Below are 12,787 nucleotides of genomic sequence, written 5' to 3' on the forward strand. Positions count from 1 at the left end.
CTTATTTCCAGGTGTGTATTGTTTCCTGAATATTGTTAATCAGCCTGGTTTCACTTTCTATTTAATTACATGATCTGATAATTAGTTAAAAATATGGATGACTGCACAACTTTGTAGCTTTACCTGTTACTTTTCCATATATTAAATCTGTTGTGGCATCCCATTCTGTCAGTGTGGTACCTTCCATATTTCAGGGTCTGATAAACATTCTTGTTCTAAATGAAATCTTACATTCAAAAATCTGATTTTATGCCCTAAATTTATCAACAGGGAGATTGATTTTTCTTGAGTGAATAAAAATTGAAGTTATATATTTCTGCTAGTTTGAATAAAGGTAGCATTGCCTTTTTCCTCTTTTCAAAAAAAATCCAAAGTATTCCCTGAATTTCTTTTCTTTACAGGCTCTTTATATGTTTTATGCTTTGGCCATAGTATGTGATGACTTCTTTGTTCCATCCTTAGAGAAAATTTGTGAGGTATGTTAACAAAATTTATTAATTTAAAAGTTTATTTAGAGAATATTATTTAAAGAATCAAAAAAGATATCATAGGTAGAAAAATGTGGCTTTGCAAATCTTATTGCACATCCATGTCAGCAAGGAGAAAGAAGGTATGTGTGGCCCTAGCATAAAGTAGGGAAAAAGAGAAAATGTGTGAGAAAAGTATGTACTTTGGATATGGAAACAGAATACATATTTTATGGGGGGGGGGGGGGGGAGAGTAATGTAATGCCTTTACATAATTTTTGAGAAGACTTTGCAAAATTACACATAGGATTCTAATTGAGTTGATTGTGACAGAGTAGAATTTATATATGGCATGTGAATGTTGTGTTGAGTATGATTTTGGTGAACAAAGTGAATACATAATACAAATGTAGATTTAGATTTTAACTCCTTTTTAAAGGCAAAATAAAAATCTCATCTCCTTTGCTTTTAAACAAAAATCAGAGTGACTGTTTTCTCAAAAACTCCTGGTGGTTTTTGTAGCTAATTTAAAAGTCTGTTTTCCTGAAAACATATAATATTCAATGTACTAAATGTAATAAATACCTGTTGGTGTTACTCAAAGTTGTAAGCTTACACTTATCAGTAGAAGAACAAGTAGAATAATAAGGGGGGTGATCAATAGTAGTAAAATACTCAGCTGGGATCTTTTCTTTTCCTTTCCAGATGTTCTGTATTCAGCGTGCACCTTAGACACCATATTTAAATTATTCAAATTGGTTGTATCAATTTCTGGTTACTGATCCTTCATAAAATCTTTACATCTTATTTCATGTTCTGCTGAACATTTTAACAGCTACCAACAGCTCAGATAGCATATTTAAGTTTGAGCTCTTGCACCAGTATGACTGGTAATAATCATATTTAGGTTTATGTTTTGTCAGGATGTGTAGGGTGCCATTGTTATCCAAATGTTTTCAGGCAAACTGCTTGAAAAATACAGGGGTTTTTCACTTCTCCTTTTCTCACCAGTTACTTTTCTATCCTTGAAAGAAAAATAATATACTGAAGGTGAGCCTGGAGACTGTCAAAAAGGAAAAAATCTCCTCCGTAAAGCCATATTTGTAGTTCAAGGGCAAGATCTTCAGACTGCTAAACTGATGCAACCCACTTGTGGACCTGCAAGTGTTTATGCTGGTCTGAGAGCCCTAAGTTACTTATATCCTATTAGAGCTTAAGAGGCACTGTCATAAAAATAGATCTCTCTCTGCCATACATGGCCCTCTCTGTGTCTAACTGGACTAATTTTATCTGTGTCTGTGGACTCACTTTTGATTAACTCAGTTAAAAAGTGAAGCCAGAATCAAGCCTGCTGTTTGTAGGATTTATTCACAAAGGTTGTATTTTTCTCTTGCTGATGTTAATTTTTAAGTTTTAGAAGCCCCAGGAGTTAGAGAGTTGAATGACTGTGTTTAGAGTTACAAAAGTAAATTAATCTAAATAATTTGAGATGTTTACAATCCTTTTGAATCTGCAGAGGTACTTTAATCAGCTCCATGTAAGCCACAATTGGCTATTCATTTACATATGTAACTATAGAACAATGTAAATACAGTAGCAGTGCTGAAATTACTGATTGTTTTCTTCTAGAAACTACATTTGAGTGAAGATGTTGCTGGTGCCACATTCATGGCAGCAGGGAGCTCCACCCCAGAACTGTTTGCATCTGTTATAGGTATGGAGCCCACACAAAAGCTTTTTTGAGATCTGCTGTTAAAAAATCAGCAGCAGATCCAGCACAGGTACCCATTCTTCTGATAATTTATAATCAGCAATTGCAGCTGTCAGCTAGTCTGTGGTTCATGGTATAATTAACTGCTCAAAATATCTCATGAAACTGTGTGTCTTCTCTCAAAACACAGAGAGAAATGTCTGATTCTGAACACAGGACAGAAAAGAAGAGATTTATTGAAGTCTCTTGAGAAGTAATTTGATATATTTGGAAATAGATTAAGAGCAGCCTTGAGGAGGAAGACTTGAGGGTGTTGGATGATGAGAAGTTCATCATGATGTGTCACTGTGCAGCCAGTGTGCACTTGCAGCTCAGAAAACCAGCTGTATCCTGGGCTGCACCAAAAGCAGTGTGGCTAGCAGGTTGGGGGAGGTGATTCTGAACCTCTCATGAGACCCCACCTAGGGGAAGAGACCTTTAAAGGACATCCAGTCCAGCTGCCCTGCAATGGGCAGTGACATTACCAACCACATCAGGTTGCTCAGAGCTCCATTCAACCTAACCCTGAATGTTCTCAGAGCTGGGGCCATCTTTGTGCCAGCATCTCACCACTCCCATTTTAAAAGATTTATTCCTTTTATCTTGTGAGAATCTACTCTCTTTTAGTTTAAAACCATTACTCCTTGTCCTAGGGGTCCTAAAAAGTTTGTCCTCCTCTTTCCTGTAAGTAACTTTAGCAAAAGTTGTCTGGTTGCTCACCTTGAATTTCTATGCTTTAAATAAATTCCATGCTTCTGATGTGACTAGGAATGTTTTATGCTCATTTGAATGGATTCTTGTACAGCTAAAAACTATGCTGTGAAACAGAGAACTTACTGTTGAACTAACTAGTGAACAAATCATTTACTGAAAGTATGTATGTAGAGATTTTAAGCCACAGCTGGGGAGCTGCTGGCTAGACTAAAATTATTACAGATTATTACACAGAGAAGTGAACCTTAATTATGAAACACATTTTGATTAATCTTTGAAACAGTCTCTACTTTACAAGTAGTATGTGTGATCTAAAATTAAATGACAGAGGTAGTTATGTATGTTTTGTCCCTTCTGCAGGTGTATTTATTACTCATGGAGATGTAGGAGTTGGGACCATTGTTGGTTCAGCAGTTTTCAACATCCTCTGCATTGTTGGTGTCTGTGGACTGTTTGCAGGACAGGTTAGTAAGATACTTGTCTTTACATAGTTCAGTTCCTTACAATTTAGGGGTTTCCATGAGCATATATTAAAAAAAAAATAGTGAAAAACCTCAAAGATTGGAAAGAATTTATAAATACTTTACAAATAGCAAATGTTTCCAAAAAGTTAAGCTATAGTGTCAGCACTCTGAACATGTAGCTTTCAGAAGAAGCTCATTCCTCTTCATACAATACTGTGTTTACAGTCAACTGATCAGTGGCATCTGCTGATCCTTCCTGGTACTGATGACAGTTAAAGAATCTGGGACACAAGCAAGAGATTTGCTCCATTTGCTAAACTATTTGTTTATAGTCCAATATATTCACGAATAAAAGGAGCTAGGAACGATTGATTTGCTGCAGTACAATGAATTGTATTTTACAATTGAAATTATGACAAATCAAGTAAGAAATTAGTAAGAAATGTATTTCAATGATGCAAGTTTCTCAATGATTTTTATTGCTGATGCTTATTATAGATCCATTGTCTAACAGACTGATACATCTTCATGGTAGCATGAAACGGCATTTGGTTTCAGAATTGTTGCTAATAATAATATTTACTCTGCTCACATACCTAAGTTATTTTAAGGTGAGGGGCTTTTTTGTTTGTTTGTTTTTGAAATCCCATATTTTTGTTGGCTGAAGGTGTGGTGTTTTTCAGGTGGTCTGTCTCACCCAGTGGGCTGTGTTCCGGGATTCTGTGTACTACACGATATCTGTGATCATACTTATTGTTGTAAGTAGTTCTCTTAGCAGTTAATGTGTTTCATTGCTTGATTTTGGACAACAGCCTGCTAACTATTGATAGACACTAGCAAATAATTATTATCATCCTAGATAGTTCTAGTAGCATCTGGAAGTAAGGGTTGGGCTCCACAGTGTTGTATAAATATGAAAATTTCACACAGCCCCATGGAACATGTGTCCACCATGTCCATCAATGTCCATTCATTTTGTACCTAAGGTTTTAAAGTTCTGCAAGCTGGTAGGATACTGTTATGTGTAGGTGTAGAAGAGATAAGTCACAGCTGTACTAATTACCAAAGAAGAGGAACAGCCTTGCCCTTAATGGGTCACTGTGACTAATAAAGGTCAGTGAGATAAAAGGGGTGGGCAGAGTGGTGGGGGATTTTGGAGGCAGAGGGTCTGGAGAAAGAGGATCTTGAGGAGGTAGAGGAGCCCTGAGGAAGAAAGAAGTGAGGAAGAGAGTTGCTGCAGATCTGCAGAAGATCTATTATGAGGTCAGTCTGGGTCTGATGTAATCAGAGCCTGTTGTTGGGGCCTACAGGCACAGCTGAGCTGGGTAAAGGCCCGTGGTCAGAGCCTGCAAACCAATTCTTGCAGTCATATTTAACAGTCAGAGTCTGCAGTTGGGCCCTACAGTAGGAGATGCTGTAGTCAGAGTCAGGATGGCTGAGCTGTAAAGAACTGGGACCCTTTCCATGTTGTTGAATGAGAGTCTGTGTCCTGGCTCATTTCTATCCCTGATGAGAGATCTGCTGCAACAGTTATGCAGTGCAGATGCACTCTCCTCAGATCTAGGAGACTGCTTGTTGTGGAGGTGAAAAATTTTGAGCTACACATTTGTTTTGGATAGAGAATGTGGCTGTTCCTTGCTTCTACACAGGAGTTTTGTTTCAGATTCTGGGTTTGTCCATGTAGAGCACAGGTGAGATACCACTTTGTTCATCTAGAGCAGTGTAGTAGTTCCTGAATACACATTTAATGTGTCTGTGGCAAGGCAGGAAAGAATCCACTTAGTCTGTATTCTGTAATACAAGTGGATCACTAGCTGTGTATTCAGTGACAGCAGTCACAGAGCATGGAGTAAAATGTGTATGACCACTTGACTCAAGAGGAGAGGGCAAATGGCTGCCTGTTCTGCTAAGCCTGGTCTAGCTGTCAGAAGGACTCAAGAGTCAAGGATTTTTGAATAAGTGACTGCTGTGATTTGCACAGCATGGTGTGGGTACATAAGTGTGTATCTGTCTGTCTTTCACATGCTTTTGTTATTTCCCTTATAATACTTAAAACAGCCACTGAGGGATTCACAAGTTTGTTTTTTGAGGGGCATAATCCACACAGTAGAAGTAGGGTCAAAACTTGAGTAGGTCTGTTTAGATATTGCTGATACTTGCTGAAGAAGTTTGACTGATTTTTGAGATAGATCAGAGAAATTATAATTTTATGTGTTTCCTTTTTTTCCCTTCTTCTAGTTCATATATGACGAGAAAATAGAATGGTAAGTTGTGTAAATTATTCCATGCAGTCCTGTATTTTCCATGAGGCTCATTAGTAATTAGAGTTGTAGTGTAATTGGCTTTCATTCTATGCAGTGAGCATGTGAGCTGGATGAACACTTGGGAAATCTTAAGAACTTTGTTTGGACTTAGTTTTTTTGATGGTCATGGAAAACTAAAAGAAAATGGAAGAACCAGGAAACATTAAGGAAGTACATAGGCTCTGTGTGAGCCTTGAAAATTGCCATTTGCAGAGAGGGCAACCAAAACTCTTCTGCTCTGATGCTGATTGTTAACATCTATGGGAATGCCAGGTGTTCCATGGAACACTCCAGTATGAAATTGAGTGGAAGATTATAGGTACCTTCTAACAATGCTCTCAGAGTGCCTGGCCTGTGCTTCAGCACTGAAATGACAAAAGGCCTTGGTGTTATGGTCCTCAGAAGATATCCGTGGTTTCAGTCTGCGTAGCACATTTCTGAAATACGTGCATTGTGTTTTATTTGCATGGTTATTGAAACTTGAGAGTCTGCTTCCCCTCTCATTCTGCTGAGGCACCATCTAATCTTAATGATGTGAGTCCTGTGTGTGCAAATTTAACTTGCACCAGATGTTTAAAGCACACTCCTAGATAAAACTTATATAACATATAGCTGTTTGAATGGCCTTCTAACACTTCTTTCTGTCTTTCTGAGGTGGGAAAGCCTTGTACTCATCATTATGTATTCATTCTACATACTTATCATGAAGTAAGTATTTCTCTTTACTGTACCCTTTAGATGTTACCTGACCATCATTCCTTTGGTTTTGTTTAGTCCTTGGTCTTCCTGCCTGAGGGCAATACAGCCAGTCATGTTTCTGTGTAAGGTCTGTTGGGTTTTATGCTTAACCAGTTTAATTCTAGGGTTGTGCTTAATCAGCAGCAAATACTTTCATGCATTCTCTTCATAATCCACAGAGGTAAAGTAGCTTTCAGGAAAAGTAGAGAAAAATGTCATTTATACAAAGATATATAAAACATTGCAGGGTACTCTGGATTGTAAACACATGTTGTGTCAGCTCTTACACATTTTGTACTCCCTGGAGAACAAGGTCAGGGAACATTAGACAGAATGCTAAACATGTATTTATCTTCAGACCATCTCAAAGCAGGTTGTTTACTGACATCTTCTTTTGTGTCACTGCCTCTGACATAAGAGTCAGAGGTCTGGCTGTTACTGCATCTGTGTGTCCCCCCTTCTACTGCAAGTTATTTAGACTTGCATCCCTTGCCTTTCCCTCACAAATCACCCTGTTGGAACTCCTTTTTCTCCAGCATCAAGTCTTAGCAGAGCTCGCTGACAGGCCTCTCAGGTCCCACCCTAGTGCTAAAATAGATATATGCTGTCTTTAGAAGGTCAGCAGCCTCAGAAATGCTCAAGAATCCTCCCACAGGGAACACAGTGTTGAAAGAATCAGTGAGGTGGATTGTGAGCTGATGCAGGAGGAAAGAAGCTGCTGCATAGTGAATGTTGTGGCTCTAAAATTCACAACTCCAGCATTTTGCCTTCACTAAATCTGCTCCAGTGCCTTTTTGTAGTTTGCTGTATGTCATGAGAGATAGGTGCAGTTCTTGCTTTCCTTGCTTGCCATTGAGTTGGCAAGTCCTTTCACTTCCTATGAGTTGTCAGAGAACAGGCATCTAGGCTTTAGTGCTTCCTGCAGAAGTTCTTCTCAGATGGCTTCAAAGCTTGCCAAGAAAATGCAAAAATCCAATCTTTTTAAACCATTCCTTTGCACTTTCAGGTACAACGTGAGGATGCAAAATTTCTTCACCCTTAAAAGCAAGCATGTTGGAAATGGTGACACAGTCAACAATGAGTTGGAAGATGGTAATAAATGTTATACCTCTAGTTGTGATGACCCATCCATTCCATTACTATGGAAAGGTAAGGCTGAGCAGACAGGACTTGGAAAAAGAGTAGTTCACAGGATATCCTTTTTATTTCTTTAATAAAATTTCTGTAATGCAGATCAAAACAGTGTCACTATTCAATTGTAAGCAGGGTTAACTTGATAATTCAGCAGTGGGACTGCCACATATAAATTTTTTTTCGTATTCTGAAAACAAGCTGCTTTGCACATTGGCAATCTTGTTCTCTTTTTATCTCCTGCTCAGTGATGAGCTACAACACTGTGAAAGAAATTTTTTATTTTTAGTTTTTTAATCAGGAAGAAGGCAATTTTCTCTTCAAGTATTAGTTTGGAATGAGAAGCTGAGATGTGAATGTTGAAGGAAAGGACATGGACAGATCAGTGGGCAAGAGGGGTTACATGTTGAGTTCAGATTTTCAGAAGACTGGTTTTCACATGCCTAAATAGTCTGTATGCATCACCAGACACACATGTAAAATTGAAAAATGCAGGTTCTTTGCTATTTGTGTCTTTGTCGTAAAGCAATGATGATACCCAGCTTCTGGTACTGAAAGGAAGAAAAAATACCTGGGTATTTTTGGCTTGTTTTCAAAGCCTGTTTTTATCTTTTTTCCTTTTTCTCTTCCACTCTCTCTTTTCTCTATAGAGCAAAATGATTCCACCTTCAAAGCACAAACCATGCAACTTAGCACTTGGGCTGCTCTTAACAAGGGAGGTCTCCTCACTGTGTTCCTTGCAGACATGTCCCATTCTAGGAGGCTGAGCTCATCAGCAATGTTGGTAGCATTGGAAAGACCTGTGTGTAATAACAAATAATGCCAAACAGGAATTTAGAGAATCCCATTCTTTTGAATCCCATTCTTTTCTGCTTTTAATGTTTTGGCTGAGATTTCTTTGAGGTACATGTAGGTAGCTACAGGTTTATTCAGTAACAACACACTTCTGCTCTGGTCCTAGATAAGGTGTTTAGACAATACTTATTTAAAATTATTTTTCATAGGACATTGTAGCATAATTAAATGATGGTGACTTTGAAATAACTTAATCTCATTTTATAATGAACTTTTGGGAGCATTGGCTCTAATAAAATGAGGCCTGTCACTTGGATGTGGTTTTGTGCCCTTGCAAGGCTCTGTATATGCCTCCTGTATTCAAGTGGAGACATGGGGAAAGGGTAATCCATTTAAACACCACAGATATTAGTGGTTTTTACTTTTGAAGAATTTGAGTTCTGTTGTCATCTCCCAGCAGGCTCTCATCTCTAGCCCTTGTGGTAGAGAGACAATAGCACAGGGTGCTTGCCTGTCCACCTATTTCCTTTTCAAGGAAATGTGTATATTATTGAATGCCTGTGAAGAACATGCAGAAAAGCAAGAAAGCTCCACTAGCAGCTATATACATCAAATTTCTTTTCTGGTTTTTCCCTCAAAGATGCACTGATACTGCAGTTTCAGTCAGATTGCCTTTGCTTTCTCCAGCACCCATTGCAAAATGCCCACTGGATTGGAGGGACAATTGTTCAAAGAGTGGGAGTGTAGGTGCTGTCACAGACAAACACGCCTGGGATGAGGAAGTACAGAGGGGGAGATGAAGGATGGAGTGAGCAGTGGGAGGGGAGGATGGCAGGGTTAGCTGAATGCTTTATGTGCCAAGATGCTGTCCTAGAAAACTGTCACATGGCTGCCTCCAGCTTCTTCCCTCTGCTCTCTCCAAGTACACCGTGGCCCATCAGTGACCCCTCTCAGCTGGCACATGCTGCCCTCACCAGCTGAGCTGCATTTTCCCAGCAGCTTTCAGAAAGGAGCACTCCTGACAGCAAGGAGAGAGCTGGGGCTGCCCTCTGCCTTGCTTTCAACCACTGCTTAGCAGCTTTTGGGATCCACCAAAAAACCTCCCTTGGCTTCACCAAGGTGTGGGTTTGACCTTAATCTGATTTTCCATAGCAGGAAAACCTGATACTTCCCATAAAGGAGCAGTTGTTTTGGGGAGGAACTTTGTTTCTAGCAAGGATAGTCTGTTGCTCAGGAGCAGGTAAAAGGTGCAACACTGTAGAACTTTTATGCTTTAAGTTACAATAGCTTCCTGTGGTACAGTATAAAACCTTTAATCACTCAAGTTTCAGAAAGGAAAAGGAGAGATTTTCACCATAAGAAAAATTTCGTTTCAAGGGTGAGTTCTGCACACACAGCTAAAGGCAAAATAGATGTACTTTGTGAATACTGCTCTAATTTTCAAAGTACAAATGTGTGTTACCCTTGACTTTTATTTTGTTGACCCAAATTTCCACCAGGTGGCATGGTTTGACCCTTGCCTGTGTTACTGTGTACAAGTACTGTGGACAAAAGCAGGTGTCTGAGGGACCAGGTTTCAGAGCTAAAATCATCAAGAACTTTCTCTTGTTTTTGAGACAGGGCTGTAGGTGATGAACATTGGTGGTGAGCAGTAAGTTTGTTGGAAACAAAAGCTGTTCTCAGTAGATTTGTTTAAAAAGAATTATCACAAAGGAGAAGTACAAAAGGCTTTTCTCCTTTTTACATTTCTTAAAACAACTTTTAGGTGGAGTCCATACTATATCGGGCTAAGGTATATATTTTTACAGGTATAGGGAGTCAAATTGAACATAATAAGAGCATTGTGCTGCAGTAAGTCAATAGCTGCAGTCACTTATATACAGATTTAGCATGAGGTATTCTACATCAGCACTGAGTTCTTAATTATGGTACTTCAATCAAAACTGAGTGTTTGCTTCCTGTCTTTATAGGGCTCTGAGAAACAGTTTCAGAGTACCTTCAGTGCTTCCATGTTTTTCATGTCACTAAGATGAAGCATTTTTGTTAATTCTCTGGAGGAACTCACTTGGGAGCAGTTAATCTGATGAGACTGTTAATATCTGGCCTTTTTGCCTTATGAGCATTGCTGTCAAACATTTTCTTTAATTAAAACAAATGTGGTCCCATATTCTGTGAGGACTGATCCCTAGGAAACCTGTCTGGCTGTATATTCCTTCACAGAAAGGCTGCTACAGTCCAAGAGTCACTGGAGTGGATGTGCTCCTTATTTGTGTCATCAGCCACAGTACTCAGCAAGGTTAATTTGGTTTAGGTGCTGGGATGGAGGAGGATAGTTGCTCCTTTATATTTAACAAATGTAAAATTTCTGCTAGTTCTATTCTGTATTAGAGATGTTAAGCTGCCAGAGAGACTGCAGTGGGTTCTTTGAGAAGGGCACAGTTCATTGTGAAACCAGAGATCTTCTATTTATGACACTTCAGGTGATCCCACTGTACTTGCTGAATGCATTTTAGTGGAACAAGGCAAGACACTCAAAATGCTGAGGGATAAAAGTTATAGATGTTTATTGGTGATTTACAGACTTGCTGTTTTTTCTTGTTGAATCATTATGGAGGGTGTATTTCTTTAACTGCAAATATGCTAGAAGATGCTTGAGACAGCAAAGTCTTTATTGCATGATGTGACTTAGATGCATGCATGGATCCAGACTTCCTGAAAAACAAAATTATTTCAACACTGTAAGAATGCAAAGGAGTAACAATACAGGCTTCTCTGTGCTTAGAACAGGTTCATTTTAACTCCATTGTTCGAGTTGAATGTTTTCTTAGATTTCCTTTGCTTCCTGACTGGAGCCATGCACTAATTATCTTTCCCTTCTGCCTCCTAAATTCTCCTCTTCCTAATGTAAGTAACAACACAAAAGGGGAGGGAGAGGGGGAGGCCAAGCTAAGCAAAGCAGAAAACAAGCAGCAAAGAATTTTTTCTCTGTACATATTATTACATGTAATAATTAATATTTATTATAGTTATGTATGTATTTCCTGCCCTGCTTTCTAACACCACATGGGTATGTCTCCTGTCTGCTGAGCCTTGCTCTGCTTGCTATGTGTAGTCTGTAGCATTTGTGAGAATATTGGTTTCTTGGTGAGCTTCTGAAGTCCTTGCCTGTACTTATTGGTTCCCAATAAGACTTTGTCTCTGTGTTTTTAACGTGGTAGAACTTTGTTAATTTTGTAGTCTTAAACTTGGTATGGGTTCCTTTATATTAACAAAGGCTTACTTATAGCATAGATTGATTTTTGACAATTGTTTTTCATAATTTCAATTCTTTTCATGTAAGAGATACTGGAAATATTCTGTGAAGGTAAAGTGAAGATTCCAGGAGTGAGCACAACATTAGGGCCTTCTGAATGTGCAGCACCTTGATCCAGTGGAATAGCTTTAGAGGTTTCAGGAGTGCTGTCTACACTGCCACAGTGCAAACACTTCAAGAGATTGGGCACAAAACTCTAGTGGGACAAAAGATAAGCAAAGAAAATTGGTACTATGGCATGAACAGCTGGGGGAAAACTGCTCCCAGTAACCTGACATTGGCTTGGTGGCTTCCTTAGTACAGTGAAATCCCTTTCCAGCTTGTGAGCTAAACAAAGTGCACAACTGATGAGGAGATTCACCAGGCTGCAGAAATGCTAAAAGAAAGTAACTCATTAATTCAAGTGTTCAGATGAATATTTCACCCACCTGAGCCTGAAAGGACCTGACTCTGGATGATGGGGTGCGTGGTACTGTCAATTGCACTGCTAACTCTGTCCATTGTGATCATTAGTGAAGGGGATACAGCAGTATGGCAAGAACAGTGTTGTGATGGTGGATGAGATCATCTGCTCCAGCCCTCCCAAGTACCGGTTCCCTGAAGCCGGGTTGCGGATTATGATCACCAATAAATTCGGACCGCGCACCAGGATGCGGATGGCGAGCCGGCTCATCATTAACGAGGTATGTTCATTAGCAAAGCAAACAGGCAGAGACACCCAAGAGCTGTGCTCACAGTGATCCTGGCATTTAGAGTCTCCATGTTCCTGTGGTTGGGATAGAACTATGTGTTTGTCAAGCAGCTATATGTGAACAGATTTGAAGATTGATTCCCAACTGCTGATGCTGCCAGTTTAATGGGAGGGCAATCAAAAAGGAGGGACTGCCTTATCTCCCTGACAGAAGATATTTATCTCTGTGTGTGCACATTTAGATTTTATTTACAGCAGAATAATTTGCTTTATTTAAAAAGTGGTTAGGTTATAAAAAGATAATGGACAAGGCAGCCAAAATTCTTAGAAACAGCTCAAGTATGATTAACACTTCAGGATCTCTTCAGAGATTTGTCTACCTGTTTAGTATTCACTGTAGTTCTCAACTCAAAGTAAAAAT

The 12,787-nt window shown here is 39.1% G+C and overlaps 1 protein-coding gene across 3 annotated transcripts in view; it reads left to right on the top strand.

Moving 5' to 3' along the window:
• The window catches only part of SLC24A4 (solute carrier family 24 member 4), an 88,527-nt gene that overhangs the window by 52,924 nt on the left and 22,816 nt on the right, over window positions 1-12,787 (top strand). For 2 of the 3 annotated variants that reach the window (XM_079308354.1, XM_079308356.1), the window contains exons 4-11: window positions 402-476; window positions 2,097-2,181; window positions 3,292-3,395; window positions 4,079-4,153; window positions 5,634-5,659; window positions 6,353-6,406; window positions 7,443-7,585; window positions 12,189-12,358. In XM_079308354.1, coding sequence (XP_079164480.1) covers window positions 402-476; window positions 2,097-2,181; window positions 3,292-3,395; window positions 4,079-4,153; window positions 5,634-5,659; window positions 6,353-6,406; window positions 7,443-7,585; window positions 12,189-12,358 — 732 coding nt within the window. The remainder of the gene's footprint in view (window positions 1-401; window positions 477-2,096; window positions 2,182-3,291; window positions 3,396-4,078; window positions 4,154-5,633; window positions 5,660-6,352; window positions 6,407-7,442; window positions 7,586-12,188; window positions 12,359-12,787) is intronic. The other variant, XM_079308355.1, reaches the window with a different exon arrangement.

The sequence above is a fragment of the Erithacus rubecula genome (assembly GCF_903797595.1).
Source record: "Erithacus rubecula genome assembly, chromosome: 6".
NCBI lineage: Eukaryota > Metazoa > Chordata > Aves > Passeriformes > Muscicapidae > Erithacus > Erithacus rubecula.